The 20,654-nt window shown below is 42.1% G+C and overlaps 2 protein-coding genes across 4 annotated transcripts in view; both read right to left on the bottom strand.

The window, feature by feature from the left end:
• The window catches only part of SMC5 (structural maintenance of chromosomes 5), a 96,958-nt gene extending 94,650 nt beyond the window's left edge, over nucleotides 1-2,308 (bottom strand). Inside the window, exon 1 of the mRNA XM_045021685.1 lies at nucleotides 2,136-2,308. Within this exon, the coding sequence (XP_044877620.1) occupies nucleotides 2,136-2,302 (167 nt within the window). The 5' untranslated portion in view covers nucleotides 2,303-2,308. The remainder of the gene's footprint in view (nucleotides 1-2,135) is intronic.
• A 4,192-nt stretch (nucleotides 2,309-6,500) lies between these two features.
• MAMDC2 (MAM domain containing 2) overlaps nucleotides 6,501-20,654 on the bottom strand; it is a 108,006-nt gene continuing 93,852 nt past the window's right edge. The window contains exons 10-14 of one of the 3 annotated variants that reach the window (XM_045022500.1): nucleotides 20,174-20,267; nucleotides 18,407-18,559; nucleotides 10,480-10,739; nucleotides 7,757-7,841; nucleotides 6,505-7,432 (exon numbers count right to left, since the gene is read on the bottom strand). In XM_045022500.1, coding sequence (XP_044878435.1) covers nucleotides 7,368-7,432; nucleotides 7,757-7,841; nucleotides 10,480-10,739; nucleotides 18,407-18,559; nucleotides 20,174-20,267 — 657 coding nt within the window. In that variant the 3' untranslated portion in view covers nucleotides 6,505-7,367. Of the gene's footprint in view, nucleotides 7,433-7,756; nucleotides 7,842-10,479; nucleotides 10,740-18,406; nucleotides 18,560-20,173; nucleotides 20,268-20,654 lie in introns of those variants that run through there. The other 2 variants (XM_045022501.1, XM_045022502.1) reach the window with 2 other exon arrangements.

The following is a 20,654-nucleotide window of genomic DNA, read 5'->3' as shown; positions in this document are numbered from 1 at the left end:
CAATGGAACCAAGATGACATCCTTAATATTTCACCCGTCAAAACAAAAAGCAAAAAAAAGGTTAGTCTTTTAGGGAAAGCATATAAGTTGCAGGGAGGGATAGCTCGGTGGTTTGAGCATTAGCCTGCTAAACCGAGGGTTGTGAGTTCAATCCTTGAAGAAGCCATTTAGGGATCTGGGACAAAAATCTGTCTGGGGATTGGCCCTGCTTTGAACAGGCAGTTGGAGTAGATGACCTCCTGAGGTCCCTTCCAACCCTGATCTATGAATTCTGCAAGGCTGATTTAAACACTTTTTGTTCAGTTGATTGTTTCTAAGTCTGTCAGATTCGACTCAGGTAGGCAGAGGGCTGCCTCCTGTAGTTGCAGCTCTTAGAAGGCATAATCTGTACTAAAGGCCTGTGTGATACCACAGCAAGCCAGATCTAATATCTGCAGCATAGTTCCCAGCTTCTGTCAGTAGACTGAAATTTCCAGTCCAATATGAAATTTGTGATAAATTCATTTAGTTACAAAATCTGAGAATTGTAATGAAAACTAATATTAAAGAGCTCTTTGGGGTAGAGACAATGGTTTTGTTACATGTTTGTACAGTGCCTAGCACAGTGAAGTCATGATCTATTACTGGAGTTCCTAAGCGCTAATGCACTACAAATAATTAATACACTTAGTACAGTCAGTACTGTACCTCCTGTGCCATTTATTTTTACATTAAACTCAGTATCTTCTACTGTCCGTTCATTTTCAGTTTTCCAAACGCCAAAGAGATTTTACTGACAACACTTAGCCACACTGTAGAAGAGCTCCGGGATAAGTAATGGCTTTTCTTCATGTATAGTGCTACAGCTGCACCACTGTACCACTTCACTACAGACCCTACTATGTCATCGGGAGAGCTTATCTTGTTGGTGTAGTTTGTCCACCTCCCCGAGGGGCAGCAGCTATGTCCTGGGAGAAGCTCTCCTGTCAACACAGCACTGTCTACCCCCGGGGGGCGGGGGTAGATTGCAACAGTTATACTGACAGTCTGTAAAGCAGAGGTTGCCTAAAGGATTTGGCTGCTGGGGCTTTTGGCACCTGAAGAGGAGTGGGAGACAGGCTGTGGAGCAGACAAATAGTCTAAATAGTTCTTCTTTAAATGATCAGCAGTTGACTACTTCAGGCTGAGGCTTAAACCGCCATACTTTAGGTGTCAGTTTCAGGCCCCAGCCATAATGCTAAACAGTTTTTCCTGGAGGTGTGGAACACGAAAGGCCTGGGAAGGACACAGCGGAAGCTAGCCAGTACACGGCACTTTGCTCAAGCTGTTTGTGAATGACGGCCAGGTGCTGTCCAACACTGAAGGTACAGCCAGTGACACACACGCTGCCCCAGTCTTATAAGATGGCCAACACCCAGCCACTCTAGTCTCGTGATGCCACTAGTGCAGGGGTAGGCAACCTGCGGCACACGAGCTGATTTTCAGTGGCACTCACACTGCCCAGGTCCTGGCAACCGGTACCAGGGGCTCTGCGTTTTAACTGAATTTTAAATGAAGCTTTTTAAACATTTTTAAAACTTTATTTACTTTACATACAACAATAGTTTAGTTAAACATTATAGACTTATAGAAAAGGACCTTCTAAAAACGTTAAAATGCATTACTGGCACGCAGAAACTTAAATTAGAGGGACTAAATGAAGACTCAGCTCACCACTCCTGAAAGGTTGCTGACCCCCTGCGCTAGTGCGAGGAACTAAGCCGGCCCCAGTAGCCAGAGCCCCAGCAGTTAGAGCCCCGCGGGGGAGAGGGGGGAGGCAGATGCCGCACCGGCCAGCGAGCTCTGCCCACACGTCTGGGGGTGGCAGGCCCCCGCGTCCCCACACCGGAGCCGGGCTCCCTCCCACTATCGCACGTGACAGCAGGGGCGGCGGGACGGCGCCGCCAGCGCCCAGGATCCCGTTTGCAACCCAGGCCGGGCCGGGCGAGCCTGGCGCGATCCCCTGACTCCCGGAGCTGGGCCCTCAGCCGAGTGCCAAATACCCCCGTCCTCACGGCCCAGCCCCACGGCCGCAGTCCCCCAGCACGAGCCGCGCCCCCGGCTCGCTCTGTCCCGCCGCCGCCCCTCGCCCCGGCAGCAGAGGACGCCGCACTCACAGGAAATTCTCCATAGTGACCCTGACTATAGAGCCCTCCACGAAGGGCGACCGCGGCTGCCCCCGGCCGCTTCCCTCTGGCCCGGCAGCCCCCGAGCCTCGCTTACTCCACCCGGCGCCGCTGTCGCTAGTGGCGGCCCCGAGTTTCCGTTTGCCCGGGGCCGCCATCTTTGCGCCAACCTGAAGCACCGCCCACCACCCGAAACTTTTGTCGCCCGCCGTTAAGATGAAAACGAGTCCGACACGCGCGCCCTATTCCCATTGGTAGACAGAGTGGGACGGAAGGGGAGAGGCATAGTCCATTGGCTAATGAAACACCAGGCGTCACGTGAAACGTCACTGGTTAAGAGATGGCGGGGTGGGGCCAATTCATGACTTTCAGTTCAGTATGAAGGGTCCGTTCGCGCGAGACCTTCCCGCAAGCCGGCTTGGGCACGTGGTGCATTTGTGACGTTGGTTGTTGCGGGCTCTCTGATAGGGCTTCTCTTTTAGGATTTTATATGGCGAGGGGGGGGGAGGGGTAATAGCGTCCCAACTTGAACCCTTGTCTCTGCGTAGACGGCGCGCCTCATTTGCATACGACGGAATCACGGAGGTTTGTCCCCCACCTTACAAGCAAACTGCCTACGCCTCGCAGCTTGCTGTGCAGCCATCAAAGACTACACTGCCCAGCACGCAGCGCGGCAAGCGGGCACCGCCGTTCCCTGTGGCCGGCGGAGCATTGCATGCTGGGAGGCGTAGTTCTCTTGAGCCTCCTACCCCTCCCCTACTCTGAGGGCTGCTGCTCTCTGTTTTCCCTGGCGGGGCTCAGCCTTTCGGGCTGGGGAAGGAGGGCAATTGCTCACCCCAGCAGCTGCCTTTACCCAGGGGCACGAGGCAAGCCTGAAACTGCCGCCTAGACCGGTCTCCGACGCTGGGTGTCTGGATTAAAGTGGTGACAGCAGCAGCCGTCGCTGCTGTGCAATGTGCCAGGGCCGGCCCCAGCAGGCGGCTGCACCGCTTGTCCGATGCTGCTTCGGTGGAGGTGGTCAGTTACGCTCACGTCACGGCGCTGACACCTGTGGACAAGGTTATAAGTGTCGTATAAAAATGCTAGACTTCTAAAGACTATGATTCGTGAACTGGAGTGCCTGGTAGTATTAGGTGAGAATATTGATGTAAATGAAACGTAGTGGACTTCTGATAATCCATGGGACACTAATACCACAGTATAAAATATATAGGAATGACAGACTAGGTTGCACCAGGGGAGAAGTGGCACTATACACGAAAGAAAGAAGAGAGTCAAATATAGTAAAAATCTTAAATGAATTAAACTGTATGCTAGAATCTCTATGGATATAAATTCCATACTTGAATAATAAGAGTATAGCATTAGGAATATACTACCACCCAGCTGACCAAGATGGTGATTATAATATGCTCTGGGAGATTAGAGAGTCTATCGGAATAGAAAACAGTCATAATGGGGGATTTTAACTAGCCCCATACTGACTGGGCACATGTCACCTCAGGATAGGATGCTGAAATAAAGTTTTTGACACCATAAATGACTGCTTCTTGGAGCAGCTAGTCCTGGAACCCACAAGGGGAGAGGCAATACTTGATTTAGTCCTATTAATTTCATTAAGGCAGTTCTGTCATGCCATGTGCCAGCAAGAGGATCTTCAGGAGGGAAGGTGATCTTATATTTGGAGAAGCAAGGGGCAGGAGAGAAGCTAGGAGCAGGGCTCAGATGATTTAGGGTTAGTCAGATGAAGAGTTCCTGGCATGGAGACAGGCTAGCAGCTGGTCTCTTAGTATTGTTTGCTGACATCATATCCGTTTACATTTTGAATATAGCTCAAAGTGCCATTTTTAATTCACTCCTCTATCCCCTCCCTGATATTTGAAATTGGGAAGCGTAAAAAGTATTGCTATTACAAAAAAACATATTAAGGTGATTTCAAACTGAGGATGGTGTTATTGTCTTTTCCACAAGATGGCAGCATAATCTAGCAATTCTTCCACAGAGAAAGAATTTTAAAGGCATAGGGGATATACAGTAATTAATAAACAACTCCTTCAGGAATATGCATGATTTAGCTATTTGCAGTCAACTAGGGAGCAGGGGCAGAGATAACCAGCTTCCATTTTGAAGGCTAATTGTATGGAAAATTAGTCATAGGGATTGTTCCTAAAAGTCATTGGTTATTCAACATCCTTTCCCCCACTTTTGAGGAGGACCCTCAATAGATTCATGTTAGGGATGGGTACGGGTATTCCACCATCACTATTGGAACTGGCAGGATTTCCACCAATGGCATTAGGGTTTCTGCAAGTTCCTTTCCTTACAGCTGAGCTGACACTCTCAGCTGCCAGTGTAGCTTCCAGCCACAAAGAGTGGGGCAACTAGATTAATGAGTTACATGAAAGTAAAACTGGAGTAAGAGTGGTGAACCAGGCCCTTATGTTAAACCAAGATTAATCTAATACTGGGCCATAATCTGGTCTCATTTACACTAGTGTAAACCCAAAATAACTGTATTAAATTTGATATAAACAGGATTTACACCAGTGTAACTGATAAGAATTTGTCCCTCTTAAGTAATAAAAATATGCAAAAAGATGAGGTAATAGAACATACACATACAAACAGCAAAATAAAGAAGACAATATTACAAACAAAGGGACAATGGAAAGGTCTGTCCTGCTCTCAGGACAATGCCAGTTTTACTGCAATACAATTTGTTTCCAGAACAACCAAATATAAACCATTGAGTGTTTGGGATCCAGTAGTTGTTTTTGAGGGCTGTTTACAAAGGTATACTGGAATAGTCCACAGAACTGGGCTCATAGCAGTTGCATGCGGATTTATTTTTAAGGCTTCTGAAGAGATTTTTAGATGTCTGATTTATATGACATGCCACATAGTTTACGTATCAGCCTCAATTCTTTGCTTTGCTGTGGTCCAGTTATGCTGCTCCAGTGATGCAAGGTGCCATATAATAGATGAAACTGGCCTCCAGGTCCAGGATATTCCCCTGGTGTACGTGGTTTCCTACTTGGCAGAGACTGATGGAATGACTATACTGTCTCCCTCCCCTATCACAGCATAGAGACTGGCCAGTTGGGGGAGTATTGTGCATGCTGCCTCTATTCTTAATTGGCCATGGCCATCAAGGGGTCATGTGCTGCCCTGAGGCTGTGAATTCAGGAGACACAAAGTGGCTTAAAGGCACCTTTTCTCTTCCCAGTGCAGTGGTTTTCAATCTTTTTTCATTTGTGGACCCCTAAACAATTTCAAATGGAGGTATGGCCCCCTTTGGAAATCTTAAGACGTAGTCTGCCGACCACCCACTGTTCTATGGTAACAACAACATTTTGTGGACCCCTTTGACATAGTCTATGGACCCCATGTTTAAAATCACAGGAAGGATTGGTTAATTAACACATCTTAAGATCTTTGTTTAATGTATATATTGTATTCAACAAAATCAAATCCTTTGATTGTGCCTCCAATGTTAAAAAAAAATACACCAAAAACCCAGCTGACTGGAGGTATAAGGTAAATCTACACAGCAAAAATAAAAACCCTGCAGCAGCGATTCTAAGAGCCTGAGTAAACTAACTCGGTCTTGCATTATGGGGTAAAAATAGCAGCATAGATGACTTTTGGGCTCGGGCTGGAGCCCAGGCTCTGAGACCCACCCCTATCACCAGGTTTCAGAGTCTGGGCACCATCCCAAGCCCAAACATCTACACTGCAATTTTTAGCCCTGTAGCGCAAGCCCCACGAGCCCGAGTCAGCTGACGCAGGCTATGAGACTTGCTGCCTCAAGTCTTTTGTGCAGTGTAGACTTACTGATAGAAGGCCGTATCTTCAGATGTGGCCAAGGAATGTTCAGTGCATCTTGTGGAGGTGGGGGTAGTGGATTGGACTCTAGATGCAAATTAGAGCAGCCTGAAGGCTATTCCAATATGCACCAGGTGCCAGCAGTCCCAAAGGACCGTTACAGCAGCTGGGGGATCATGGGTGTAAAAGAGAGCATTGGCCACTCCTGTTTCCTGGGCCACATACCCTGTTTCAGCAGCCAGAATGGGGATTGGAATAGGAACTGTTACAGTGTCTACATACAGAATCCTCCTGTAGCTGGTTACATTGGCTTTTGGGCTGCTCTGGGCTCCTGCAGTGCCACATGTACTGGAGAATCCAGCCCATAATTTGTTCTGAAAATGCTAAGCTTGTTTGCATATTATCATGGCAATAACTAGAGAACATAGTGATTGAAGTAGAGCAATAAAATAAGACATTATTCAAAATTACATTTTATTAGATAGTTTGGTAATTTTAAAACAACCATATTGTAATACAAACACACATATATCTTAAGAGTTAACAGATTATGTGAATTAAGTTTCTTTTTAACATAAACGCAAAACATCTGTGGTTGGGTAAAGTATATAAAAAGTGTGAGTGTAGAAACTGACATTTAAAAAATGAGGCCTGCAGTCCAAACAAAGAGTGCCTCCTCTATTGCATACAAACCAATAGCAGTGTATTTTAATATAGTATTAACGTACACTGAATCACACTGGAACATTGATGGAAGTCCTTTTGTTATGCACATGGATGGCAAATAGATTCATTATAGTAATTAGTCTGGCAAAGAATAGTGAAAAATCCATTCATATGGAACATTTAAAGTATTACCAGTAAGAGACTACATTTTCCCAAAGAGATTTGTCATCATGAATAATTGCTTTCGATGTGTAGGATATTATTAATATCCAATATTATTTACTTATTTCAAAATATTTATGTCTTGAAATAAAAACAAAACCCACTTTCTACCCAACACAAAACATTCATTGAATGCAGATTTAAGATAACACAATATCTGATTTTAATTGTGCCCTTTTTACCTTCTTCTCTTTACCTATGCAACAAAAAAGATTTACCAAAAAGCATTAGTATTTTATTGCTTGATCTGTGCAAAATGGGAAGCCTTTATATAATAACTAATATCACATGCAAAAGAGAAAAAATCCAATAAGAACAGTCTAAGAAGCCCTGAGTCAGTAACTTTGTTACAAAGGCCAAGGACAGGAGTGTGCCGAGTTCTTCCTATACATTGGTGACCTATTCAAAATAGTCCAGTATTTATCGTTTTATACAAAATGGGGGAGGGGGAATTGTGTAGTTTCTCACATATAACTTACATGGTGCTTCATTCATTTCAGCAGAACTTACTTAATACTCAATTTCATTTAAGTCATCAGAATCCCCGGATGAATGCTGAGTAATTTCTCCCATTTCTAGAACAGAAAAGAGGGAAGAGTATTAAGTGTTTGTTTATCACTTTTACATACACAGAATTGAATTGCCGTGTTGGACTTTGAGCAAGAGACTGGGCTTACACCCATGTGCCATGGGATCTTTACTTACCACAAGCTATCAGGACTCTGGTTTTACATCTCATCCAAAAAAATGGCTCCTCCAGCAGCACGGTGGTTCTTAACACCACACTACTGTGGAACTGATTCAGTGTTGACTCAGAAAAATAGCACCGACTCACTAAAACCACTACCTGTAGTACCTAGGTGTCTCCTAAGAGAATTATAAGCAAGTATAAAATTTACCGTTACAGGGTCCAGCCTGGAACAGAATATCATCTATAGCAATGTCACTTCTTATTGACACTCCACGAACTGCTTCAATAATAATCTGTAAAAACAACCCATATGGTTTTCATAAATATCACAGCTAGAAAAAAGTACATCTTTTTAAAAATGCAAAACCCCGATGCAGGCTATTTTAAGATATAATGCAACCCTAATGCTGTTCTAAGAAAAACTTATATGCTCAGTGATTAGCATATTTTAATAGACGTCATTCTAATTGGTTAGAGAACTGGGATGCATGTGACACCCAGAAAAGGCCAATCAAATCTCAGAATATGGTATGGAACTGTTTTGTCCTAAGGATGACTGATAAATAATCAGTTAGTTTTAATGATATAATGCTTCTCTTGTTTTTTCATTGCCTGAGTGTTGTCCTTATCACCAGGCAAGTTGTGAGGGCAGAATTTTTTGATAAACCAGCAAGTTCTTCCTCTTACTCCTGTAGTTGAATTTAGCTCTTAATAAAAAGCAAAAATTTTTCTAATTAATCTCTAGATATTTAAGACAAAATGAACCCATGTTTTCTATTAATAGTTAATGCATTTTGGGGCTAATCTTGCCTCCAATAGACATTAGAAATGTTACCACTGACTTTAATAGTAGCAGACGCAGGTTCTTATTGTACACACTAGAGTTAAAATCCTGGCCTCATTTAAGTCAATTGCAAAGCTCCATTGACTTCAACAGGGCCAAGATTTCACTCCAGAATTACTGAGGCACAGCCACAAGAGGAAACACAGCAAAAGGGGTCTCTGTGCATTGTTACAAATGTTTTTGATAACAAATAAAAAATTATTTGTTGTTTAAGTTCTAAGTGTATGAGGGATTTTTTTTTATAAACCAAATATAAGCTCTAATACCCTTGGGTAGCTAAATTCTTCTAAGCAGCCTATCAACAGAGAATTCTTGTCAGCAAAAGTATGAGTTCTCCTTGATAATAAGCAATTGTCTCTATTCTGGATAGTTTACAAATTGAATTAAGCATTGCAAAGGAATACAAGGTGGGCATATTTCGTTTGGTTGTGTGTATGCATCTTCTTGTTTGTTTCATTTACACAAGGGCCAAGATGGAGCAATTCTGGTGAAAGCCAGGAGGTCCTGAATAGTAAGAGAGAGTGATAGGATAGTCTATTTTTCATCCAAGTTACATAATTTTAGAGGTCCCTCTAAGAAGGCTGTTGGTTAAGGAGTATGGAATAACTGAATCTAAAGATGAGTTGCCAGATGAGGTCACATAATAGATGACCAATTGTTGGACAGATGAAATTGGAAACTAAGGGATGTGCTCCGAGACCCATAGAATGTGCATCTTAACCAAGAGAGATGCATCATTAATGAGTCAAAATTTCAATGAATTGAGAGTTAATTGATCTATAGTGACGGTGAAAGAGAAATCTAAAACCAGCTGTGGAGAAGAAATACAAGCAAAGATTAACAGAAATAGTAAAAAGGGACTGAAAGATTTTCCTCCTTTAAGATTTGTATGGGCATATCTATGCAATCAAGGTATTTGGGTCAATAAGGGTCTAAGTCATTTTTGTTGTCATCTTCTGTAAATCAACATACAATTAGATTTAATAATCATTAGTAGTAAAATATTCCAAGTAGCACAACCTTGTCTATTACATCATCTTCCAGCTGTTTCACTTCCTGTTATACTTGCACCAGTGCATTTCTAACCTTCATGTCTGGATATTCAAAACTGGGGTTTGGTTCAAATACATCTCTAAATTTAATGTCAGTGGGGCCCAGACTTTCATAATTATGCACACACTTTCATGGCTCACTTGCACATGCAATGTAACTGCATGAGCAAATGACCAGTTGGACTTGCACAATCAATTAATGTAATTACATGGGCAATCATGGTAATTTTGGCTTCAAAAAAGGCATGCAAATATGCCTGCAATGGAAAATGTGCGGTTCAGAAAATCTACATCTATCAAGAATGATTATTATTAGGGTCCGGTCCCATGAGGTGCTGAGGGTCCTCAAATTGCACTGAAATTAACCTGGAGTTTAGGGCAGATGGCGCCTCTCAGGACTTGGCCCCTAATTGGCAGTTACATCTTCAGCTCAAGCTTTGTGCCAAACTCAGAAAGCCACATCCTTGAAGAGGCCTTGAGAATTGTACCGTAGTTTTGCAATTATGCCAACTCCAGAGCAGGTTGTTTTGCAGTTGGAGAAAATAAAACATTTATGAGCTTGAGATAAAAATGAGATCTAGACGATATAGCTAAGACCACTGGCAAGAAAGGGTGGAACAATATCATTTAAATTAATATATACAAAAACAGACATGATCAGTAATATAAATTGAGACATTCATGTTTGCAACCCACTTATGACTGTATCTGGTATAGTCCCTCCCTCTTATAAACTGGGAGAAGTTCTCCAGTATTTCACCTTGCTCAAATGAAATGCCACATGCAGCACCAGTCAGTGATCCTGAACAAGAAGCATCTCAACACTTCCTCTGTCATGGACAGAAGAGGACACAAGCTCTGAATAGACTCATGAATTTGATTTCCTCCCTCCTCTAAAATCTCCAGATCTCATTGAAACCCCACCTATGTCAGTTTTTAATTCTGAGTTCAAGTGGAGCCCAGTCTCTGAGCTAAAAAATGAATCCCAGAGAACAGTGCAATTTAATCTTCCATGTGGCTCAGTCTTTTGCTTACCTGATGGTATTTATCACATTCATATTCTATCAGTCCCCTTAGCCATGTGATGCTCTGTTCACCTCTCCTCCTCCATAAGAGGGTTTCTTCACTATCACTTTCCTTTTTCACATAAACATTTAACAATCCAGTCCCAGCTCCATGCATGTGATAGAAAAATGTCAAGCACTGCTTTCCAGAGATCCCTCTTAGTGACCTTGAAGTCAGCCGTGCTTTCTGTCCATAAATCATATTGGATGCCTCTATGTACATGTAGTATCCTTAAAAAGATACAAGACCAAATAGTAGTAAAACAAAATGGTTCTTTCTCTCAGTATGTTCAATAATAAGCTTGTGTGTGAAACCTGTTTAATAAATGCACGCTCTTGCTCACAATACAGTTCAGAAGTGGATGACTCTGTGTTAGTTATCTAGTAAAGCAGAGTATATGAATGATTAATGAAAAATAATTTTAAATTAATATATACTAAATGAAAAAAGTGTACACAAAGAAATAATCTAACATGAATGGTGATAAAGGGATAACACTGGAAATAATAAAGGCCTGAAGTATATAAATATGGAAATATATATTTAAAATATACACTGTTTAAAATTTTTGCTTATGCAGTAGAGTCGTACTGGTGGAACTGAGCGGAGATTTTTTACCCTGGTGTATAGTACTTGAGTATAGTAAGAAATACTGATTTAGATCAACCTCTAATAATTCAAATAATGCCATGAATTTAACAGAAGTAGAGATTTAATTATGTTAATATATGGACCAAATTCTGCCTTCAGATGAATGAACAGAGATCTTTCTGACTGCAACTGTTCTTAACCCAGGGGTATGGCATGAGAGAGGCAGAATTTCACTGATCTGAGAATTTATTGATCTCCTGGAGTACAATGGGAGTTGTGTACATGCATCAGAGGTCAAAATTTGGCCTATATTTAGAATTGCTGCTTTTGATAAATCTAAGGAATAAAAATAAGTCTTTGCCACAGAAGACATCAATCATGTGTCTGTTTCAGTGAACAAGATGTAAAGATACAAGTTGAGAGAACTTATTAGCCAGAGTGCATAAAGGATTATGCTCTGAAGTCTGAATTGTGGGAAAATTGGTTATTAATTGGCAGAAGACAAACGATTTTTCCTCTGAGGGCCATCACACAGCTATTTCAAGCTGGAGCATATTGATATATCAGAATACTGGGAAGCTTCCCAATGTCCCATCTGTTATGCATGGCAACTATATTGCATGTTGAGGCACACACTCCACCAGTAACTGGTAAGTTAAAATTTTGCAGCAGCTGTTCCTGTGGTCCCACTGCTCCCTTCTTGTCATGTTGGCAAGGAAAAGCTGCCCTTCCACCCCTATGAATAATAGAGTTTACAACACTTTTGGGGAGACAGGGAATTCTTAAGGATCAGTGAGACAGGAGGAGAGCACAGAATGGCAGGAACAGCTGGTAGATGCTCTGAATGTCTTTGATGATATTCAGAGTCATATTATCTAAAATCATTCTGAAGAGGTCCTCTGTGGCCAAGATTTTTTTTCTTCTTTTTTTTTTTTTTTTTTGGTGGTGAGTGGCAGCAGGAGAGAGGAGAGAAGATGAGCAGGGGTGGAAGAGTAGAAGAATATCTACAGCTGCGGATCTTCAAACAAAAGCACACTCCCTGTAATCTGTCAGAGGAAATTCCCAGGGCTATTACACAGAACTGAATGCATGCTGGTTACAGAAATTTTAACTATTGTTTTGCTTAAAAATTATTCTTGAAGTAAAAATCCATCCAAACTCAGAACTAGTGTCATTAGAGTAAGTTAATATAACAAAGCAATGAAGTCCTTGGTTTCAGTTTTGAGAGCCAAATCAAGTTATAAACTAGCTGGAATGTCTAGATCAGATCTAGATTTCATTGTCCCATGTTTGTAAAGTTCCCAGTATATTTGGGTGAGCTAAATAAGTGAAACAATGATCATCATTTTGAAAAATATTTTTATGTGACAGAATTAAGACTGACAGACCAAAATTACTCTCTTTCAGCCCCTTTGAAAATCAGGACACCATCCTCTTGGCTGTCTCAATGGTTAGTGGTTTATACAACCAGACAATAGAGCTGAGTTCAATTTCTGCTTCAAAGATCATGAGCACTTTGAAAGAGCACACTCATTTCCTAGGGTGGAGAATCTCTCTACAATGTCTCCTTCAGCAAGTAGATGGGCTTCAGTCTTGGGAAATATGGGGCCTGGAATATGTACTAGAAAGTTCCCATGTAGAAAATCCGGCTGGGGGAAAAACAGTAAACAAACCTGCACCCTACATTTCTTTATGACAGTGGTTTTCAACCAGTAGTCCACAGACCCCTAGGGGACCAGAGACTATGTCTAAGATTTCCAAGTGTCCACACCTCCATTCAAAATTTGTAGGGGTCCACAAATGAAAAAAGGTGGAAAACCACAGCTTTATGACAATACAGCCTGGTTATGAAACAAAACAAAGCTGGCAAAGCTGATTTAGTGTATATTACTATATATAGAAAAGGAAGGCTGTCTAGTACAGTGATAGTCTACACATACCTATACAGGTACCACAACCGCATTTAAAAAATATTCAGTCAAATGGATTTATAAAAAACACTCGGAAAAATATTTACCCTGTCTTTCTGGCTGAATTCATGCAAATCTAGTTTATGCAAAAGAAGTGGGTGTTAAAGATGGCAAAGACCTACTGGTATTAGGTCATTAGTTCATAGCCTGCCAGAGTAGGATTGTTTCCTATGCTACATTTTCTAGCATTTTTCCCAATTTTAAATGGACCAAGAAATAAGGCTTCTGTCATTTCCTTTTGGAAACTATTTCACCGTATTGAAGGCATCATCATTAAGACATTTTTTCCTGTTGTTCAGCCTAAATTTTCCCTTTGCATAATTTAACCATAACAACTGCATCAAATATGCTCAAACTTATAACCAATTTGATTGCTTCCATTTTTCATTTCTAATATCATAGCAGGAGTTTGATTTGAGCTTTGGCATTCCTGAAATGTATTAATACTTCTGCCTACATGTAGCACTGGCTAGCATTGATTGTGGGAGAACATAATTGCTTTGAAGACTGAAAACTACAAGTGAGGTTAAAACTCTTCCATGTATATTCTCAGTTCAATGCTCAGGGCTTTGGCCATGTAGTCTACATTGACATGAAGGGAAATTGTGTAGCTGAAGCGCTGTAAACAATCAAGAATATTCTCCTCCTCCATTAGCATCTCTTTCCTTTCCTGCATTAACACAGAATTTTCCAATCCTGCCCAGGACGTAGCTACTGGAAGGGCTTTATTAGGAAGTGGAAAAGTGATGCTCTGCTGAGTATACATTTCTTCTATGCACACATATCCCTCTAGATAGAGTGTGATTAGAGAGAAGGCAAGGCTCTTATTTTGTTAACTAGAAACAAAATAGTTTTGCAGGTGCTCTTGAATGCAGCTGTATAATACTCTACATACTCAATTGAAACAACTATGTTTAACAATGTTAGTATGGTTTAAATTCAGCTGTACACAGACTGAGTTATAACGATGTTTGGCAAGTCATTTTGGACAATCCCAAGCTGTGTTATAATCAGGCTAAATATATGTTCATCATAGCATCAGAATTGTTATAATTCAACTCAGCTACTGAGTTTAAGCTTTATTGCACGAATTTCAGCCCTGTGCAAGAGGCCCAACAGAAGGCACCACTTAAGTCTGCTAAAGTATTCGGAGAGTTTAAGCAGTTATGAGCTGGGTGAAATCTTATTAAGGGTTGAACTCATCCTTCAATTGATATATCTGTAAGCAAAAACCCCACCAAAGACAAAAGGTGTGCATGAAGCTGCCCAGGAGTTTTTGGCTGAGGCAGGGATGGGAAAACTTTTTGGCCCAAGGGCCACATCTGGGTGGGGAAATTGTATGCAGGGCCATGAATGTAGGGCTGGGGCAGGTGGTTGAGATGCAGGAGTAAGTGTGGGGTGTAGGAGGGGGTGAGGTTTGCAGGAAAGGGCTCAGGGCAAGGGGTACAGGAGGGGGCTCAGGACAGGGGGTTGGGGTGCAGGAGGGGTACAGAGTGCAGGAGGGGGCTCAGGGCAGAGGGCTGGGGGCTTGGGTGCAGGAGGGATGCGGCAGGAAGCTCAAGGCAGGGAGTTAAGGGACTCAGGGTAGGGGGTTGGGGTGCAGGAGGGGTGTGGCAGGGGCCTCATGGCAGGGAGTTAGGGGGTTCAGGGCAGGGGATTGAGGTGCAGGAGGGGTTTGGGGTGTGGGCTCCAACCTGGTGCCACTTACCTTGAGTGGCTCCAGGGTGGCAGCAGTGCGCAGCAGGGCTAAGGCAGGTTCCCTGCCTGCCCTAGCCCTGTGCTGTTCCCAGAAGTGGCCAGCATGTCCGGTAGCAGCTCCTGGGAGAGGGGTGGGGCAGCCAGCTCCGCTGAGCATTGCCCTTACCTGCAGGTACCATCCCTGAAGCTCCCATTGGCTGCGGTTCCCCATTTCCAGCCAATGGGAGCTGCAGGAGGTGGTGCCTGCAGGTGAGGGCAGTGCACAGAGCCCTCTGCTCTCCCCCAGGGCCCACAGGGACGTGGTGCTAGCCTCTTCTGTGAGCAGCACGGGGCCAGGGCAGGTAGGGAGTCGGCCTTAGCCCTGCTCCACCATGGGGCTGGCGATCCCATGGGCCGGATTAAAAGCCCTGACAAGCCGGATCCGGCCTGTAGGCCATATTTTGCCCTCCCCTGGGCTGAGGGATGTGTTTGTGCACACACACGTGTAGAGATTATATAGAAACGGAGGTTAGACAAAAACAGAGCAGCCTGAAGGAGCAGCTGAAAGCACAGTGGCTGACCCTGGAAGAAACCTCAAAAGAGGATTTGGGATCAAGGGTGCAGGCTAAAGAGTGCTCTTAGTGCTGTGAGTGAAGGAAGCTGTGTCCTGCTATTTGATTCCCTCTGCGGTTCAGGGACACAGGACTTTGTACATTCTTTGTAAATAAACAAAGCTGCATCAAACAAATACCTATCAACAATTTCCACTCCCAACCAGAACACCTACAGGGCCCAAACTTTGATGAGCTGCTTAGGTCAAAAGGGGGCCACATAGTACATAGGCCTTAGGCTGGCCTTCGGCACAGTGATGAATTTAATCCATTATGCTGCAGACAGCAGAATTACTTTTAAAGACTTACACTGGTGTAAGTGAGCCATAACCCATACTATATTAAAGCAGCCAGGTGACAGCAAGCACATGAAAAGTCCTGCTAATTAGATTGTGCCTTGGTGAATTGATGTAAAAGGCAATGTGAGGTGGAATTCTCTTCTTCAGGACAAGCAAGCTTTAACTTAGACACAAGGCAAACTGCTTTATAATTTAGGTCTGGTTAGGGTTGCCATAATCTTTTTCATGTTTTTGTGAATCCTTGAATATTTTAAAAAGTAAAAGGACACTATGAGTCCACTCTCTCCTGTTTGAAATTACTTCTGTATAATTAATGAGCTAGTTAAGGGCAAAAATTCTAGTGCCTGCACCTTTGTTCTCTGAGGTAAACAGCTATTCTGTGTACTTTATAAACATAAACATAAGGCATCCTTCAGATCAAGCAGGGAGACAATATACCGTACTGGAAAGTTTTATACTACTAATTTTCTGACTCATGGAAAATACTAATATGCATCCTGTTTAATATAGCCAGTTAGTTATCTGATTGTTTTGGGTGGAGAACATGCAGTAACCATTTAGGTTGGTCCTTTTAGTCTCTTGTTTTAGTCTTCTGAGATCTAGGAGGGTAGAATCCTTCAGATTTTGGAAGTATAGAAAAGGAAATAAAAACACTTCAGATGAAAACAGAGTTGCCAGCCATGGAGGATGGGCTTGTTGGGGCTGAAATTTCTCCCCTGTCAGGGCAATTGGGGGTCAAGAGATACAGAACAGCTCCCTTGATTCCCCAGCCCCAAATATCCATAGGGTATTTTTTTGTTCCTCATCTCTGGTCTCTTCTCTCGTCCTTGAAGCAAGGAGTTCATGCAAAAGGGCTGAGTGCCCACCCCTTTATCTTGCCTCTTTCCCCCCTGTGGAGGCCTCACAGAATCTACTGCAGATCTGTAGTGACTGTGGACTTGGGTCAGAGTCTAGGCTTAGTGTGAAGTATAGACATACCCTGTAACTCCCACATAGCTGCTATATCTTCAGAAGCTGTGAAACTAGTGCTAAGCCCCATATGAAGGGATAAGGGGCTCCTTTCTCTTATATAAGACAGGGCCAGGATTTGGCATTTACGGTCAAATTCTTCCTTTGTCTGCACGTATGTGTCTATCACTGAAATCAGCATAGCCCTGGCATACACATACAAGTTCTAAATTTTCACTTAGCTTTTACAGCTTTCAGTCACACCCTGGATCAAATCATTAGCTTGCCTAAAGCAGCATAGCTCTACTGAAGTAATATAAAATAGCTGTTTTGAAATCAGTGGAGGTATGCTGATTTACAGCAGCTGAGATTTTCACCCTCTGTGCATATCCAAAGCCTGCTGCAGAAAGAAGAAAAAGAAATTAATAAAAAAAAAAAGCAAAACCTACTTTATTTGCATTTTGAAAACACCACGTTTTGTCTAGCATTTGTGTGAACATTTATTATAGTAACTAGAAAGTGTGTTTAATACTGACAGACCAGAAAGCCAAGCTCTGTTTAGCCACAGAGAATTTAGAGCACAGACACTGGTAGTTTGCACTTCCTCATCGATATACCCAAACACTTCTGACGGACTACCGCAAGACGGGAAGGGTCCGTTTCTGCATTTCCATTCAATCACTGATCTCTCTATTACAAACACCAACTAACAAAGGTGGGAACTCTGATGCTATTTGTGTTGTGAACACCTTTCGCCTCTGACAGCCAACTCATTTCACACAATCCAAATAAAGATGAGAAAGAGAATAAGAAACAGAGCCTATCATCTGATCCTTCAGTCCCATGGTTGATACTGTCCAAGAAGTTGCCTCAGTCTCTATATTATAAAATCTTATGTTGAGAGATTTAAAAATACTTTGTATCATTCACTTAAAATTAATTTCCTTTTTAACTAAAGTCTGCAGTAACATCCCACCCCAGCACAGAGAACAGGCAAGTCAAAAAGGTAATCTCTCAATGTGCATGTATTAGCTATCATTAATGGAATATATGCAAGAACATCCAGAGAAAGACAGACGCCTGAGTTCAAAAATGAAGGGAAAGACTATGCTCATCACATGGTGTTAGAAGCACCCTTGACTAAGCTGTGTTAAAAGTGGCAATGATGGCTGCCCTAAAGCAGGCTGTATGTTCAAGAATGAGGAAAGGTGCTATCTAGTCCCATGTAATCCAGAGTAAAAGAGGCAAACCAACAAGTAAAGAAGTGGCCCAGAAAGAAGAGGCTGATACTGCATTACTCTGCACTAAATTCCAAGGGGTCACTTACCAGCAATATCCCAGATGCTGTAAGTGCACCCATATGCTATCCATGTCTCCCACGTTCACTATTATAGGATTTCATTTGACTTTACCTTAAAATTTGTAGTGCAATTAAACTGCAGCAATCATCATCACACATATTGATAAAGGGATGAGGGCTGTTAGCAATGGGTACTTGATTTGTAAGAATAAGTCAAATGATGAGTGAAATTGAAAATAATTTGCCTACCACTGAGAAGTCTCTATGGATGGGCACATAACACAGATTAAAACATTATCTTCCCAAACATAGCTTATCTGAAAGATCCTACTATGAATATAACAGATTTCTTGCTTGTTTGTTTTTTCAGATTTTTGTTCTGAATAACTATTTTGGATATGAAGGGTAAAAACCTTTTTACTTTCCTCTAGAATATCATTTCAAAGGACATTCATTTAACTGTCACTCTGCTCTGAAAGTTCAATGTGAAGTTTAACTCACCTACCCCAGTAGTGTGGTCTCCTTTTGGTCCAGTGTAAGAAGTGGGAGTTTGACCCCTCCTCCTATGCCAACTGCTTCGGTTTCTTCTCTCCTGGGTAAATGCACACTCATCCTTTTCAAAAGTACATTCTCCAGGAAAAGATGACCACATCTCTGCAGTGAAAGAACACTGAGTTACATCTGAAACTGTATGGTTGGATACATTACTTATATAATCTATTTTATCCATCCATTTACAATGTCTCTTTATGCATAGCGATATTTATGATATACACACAGTGTACGGGAGAGAGCGAGCTCCAAATTGGTACACCAGGTAAACCCCCTATTTTCACAGCTTTGATCCTACTCTGGATCTGAATTTCACAATTTGGACCCTTCTCTAACATCTATTAATATTCTTTTAAACAACCCTGCTGTTCACCTGATAGGTCATCCGCTTGCTGTGGCCCTGATCCTGCAATGGGATCTGCTGGTGTCAGGGCCGGCTCTAGGTTTTTTGCTGCCCCAAGCAAAAAACAAACAAACAAACAAAGAAACTTTGAGAGCGCAAGAATGCCAGAATGCCGCCCCTGAAATTGTGCCCCCCAATCATCCGGAATGCCGCCCCGGGAATTCGGCCACCCCAACCACCCAGAATGCTGCTCCGGGAATTCGGCCGCCCCAAGCACATGCTTGGTTTGCTGGTGCCTAGAGCCAGCCCTGGCTAGTGTAGGCCCGTCCACCAGTGTGACAACCCAATGAGTTTAATGGGATCTGGGCATACATAAGGGACTGCACTAGTAGATCCTACCATATGATCAGGGCCTATGTTATCTGAAGTCAAATGGAAAAGATTTAGCCTGCTGAGACCACAGTATAGGATTCTATGTTTCCTTTATTTCAGCTGATAAAATCACAACAACATGCATTCCCTAAACTACTTTAGCTGTTTGGAATATCATTACATGATGCAGGAGAAATAGACAACCCAGAATTCAGATCCTGGCAGGAATGTAAAAGGAGGAACTGCCTTTCAGCTATTCTGTTTTAATTTATTCATGAATAGTTTAACTTGCTTTTACCCTAGACTCTCCCTTTATTCCTCAACCACTCTGGCCTGTTGGGATATTGCAGACGTTTTTGCTTGTATCAGCCATGAGTCCCTACATGTGAACTACATAATCCATATAGGAATATCAGTTTAAGTATGTAAGCAACATGATAGTGTCTGTGAAAATTCTGTCTAAAGTACAGTATAAGAAACATGTACTTAGTCATATACTGATTGGATTTTACTGCTCCTTCTCCAAGCCACTTTTCCCCTTTTTATTCAGCCTGCAGTGGTGGGAAATGGGAGTAGTACCCACTCCTAGTCTCTCCAAACTGCCCCTTATATCCTAATCAAAATAGCTCAGGATTAAAGTAAAATCATCATAAATACCAGTACAAAGGTTGATTCTGATTTTTATTGTAAAGCAGACTTTTAGGACCAAATTTAGCTCTGGATTACGCACATACAGCACCCACTGGAGACAATGGAGTTAATCAGGATTTACTCTGGTGCCAAAATTTGGCCCTCACAGTACATCAGTGAAAGCAGCATTACTTCAGTACTTGATTGACATCCACGAACACCAGTGTTAAAGCTAGCTATGGAATGAGAACTTAATATAATTTTGTTAGGAAAATGGACACAAAAGAAGGCTTTTTATAGCAAGGGCTGAGATTGGACAGTGACTGTAGCAGAACAAAAACGTATCCGATTTCAAATGCACATTGTCTTACCAGTGGTTTGGCAGCTTCCCAGGCTCACTGATATGTCATCGAGTGCCACCAGCCCACAGTCCCAAAAGCTTTTGCACCAGCTCAAAAACACCACCTGCAATTTACGAAGAACATGGGTCTCAGGTTTATTTAGTGAAACCTGGCATTGTAAGCAGTCCTGAAATTTTATACTTTTCTTGGTGCATTAATAATTTAAGTGCTGAAAATTTTTTCCCAATAATTTTTGTCACGTCAATGTGATTAAAACATTTAAATTAACTGATTTTTAGACATAAAAATATGTCAGTACCAATAGAATAATTTTTCTCCATTTAATTTTTTAAAGCTAATGATCTCTGTCTAAAAATAGATGCCACTAATTTAAGTTCTCTCCACACACAGTTATCATTTTATTAAGGCACACATCTTTATTAATATAGGAGAAAGAAAATCTCTACACTTGGATCTCACTTCATTAAATTTCCTCTGCAAAAAAAAAACA

Source organism: Mauremys mutica, chromosome 6 (genome assembly GCF_020497125.1).
Source record: "Mauremys mutica isolate MM-2020 ecotype Southern chromosome 6, ASM2049712v1, whole genome shotgun sequence".
NCBI lineage: Eukaryota > Metazoa > Chordata > Testudines > Geoemydidae > Mauremys > Mauremys mutica.
The sequence above is the reverse complement of the archived record's forward strand: the minus strand, read 5'-3'. Positions and strand labels throughout refer to the sequence as shown.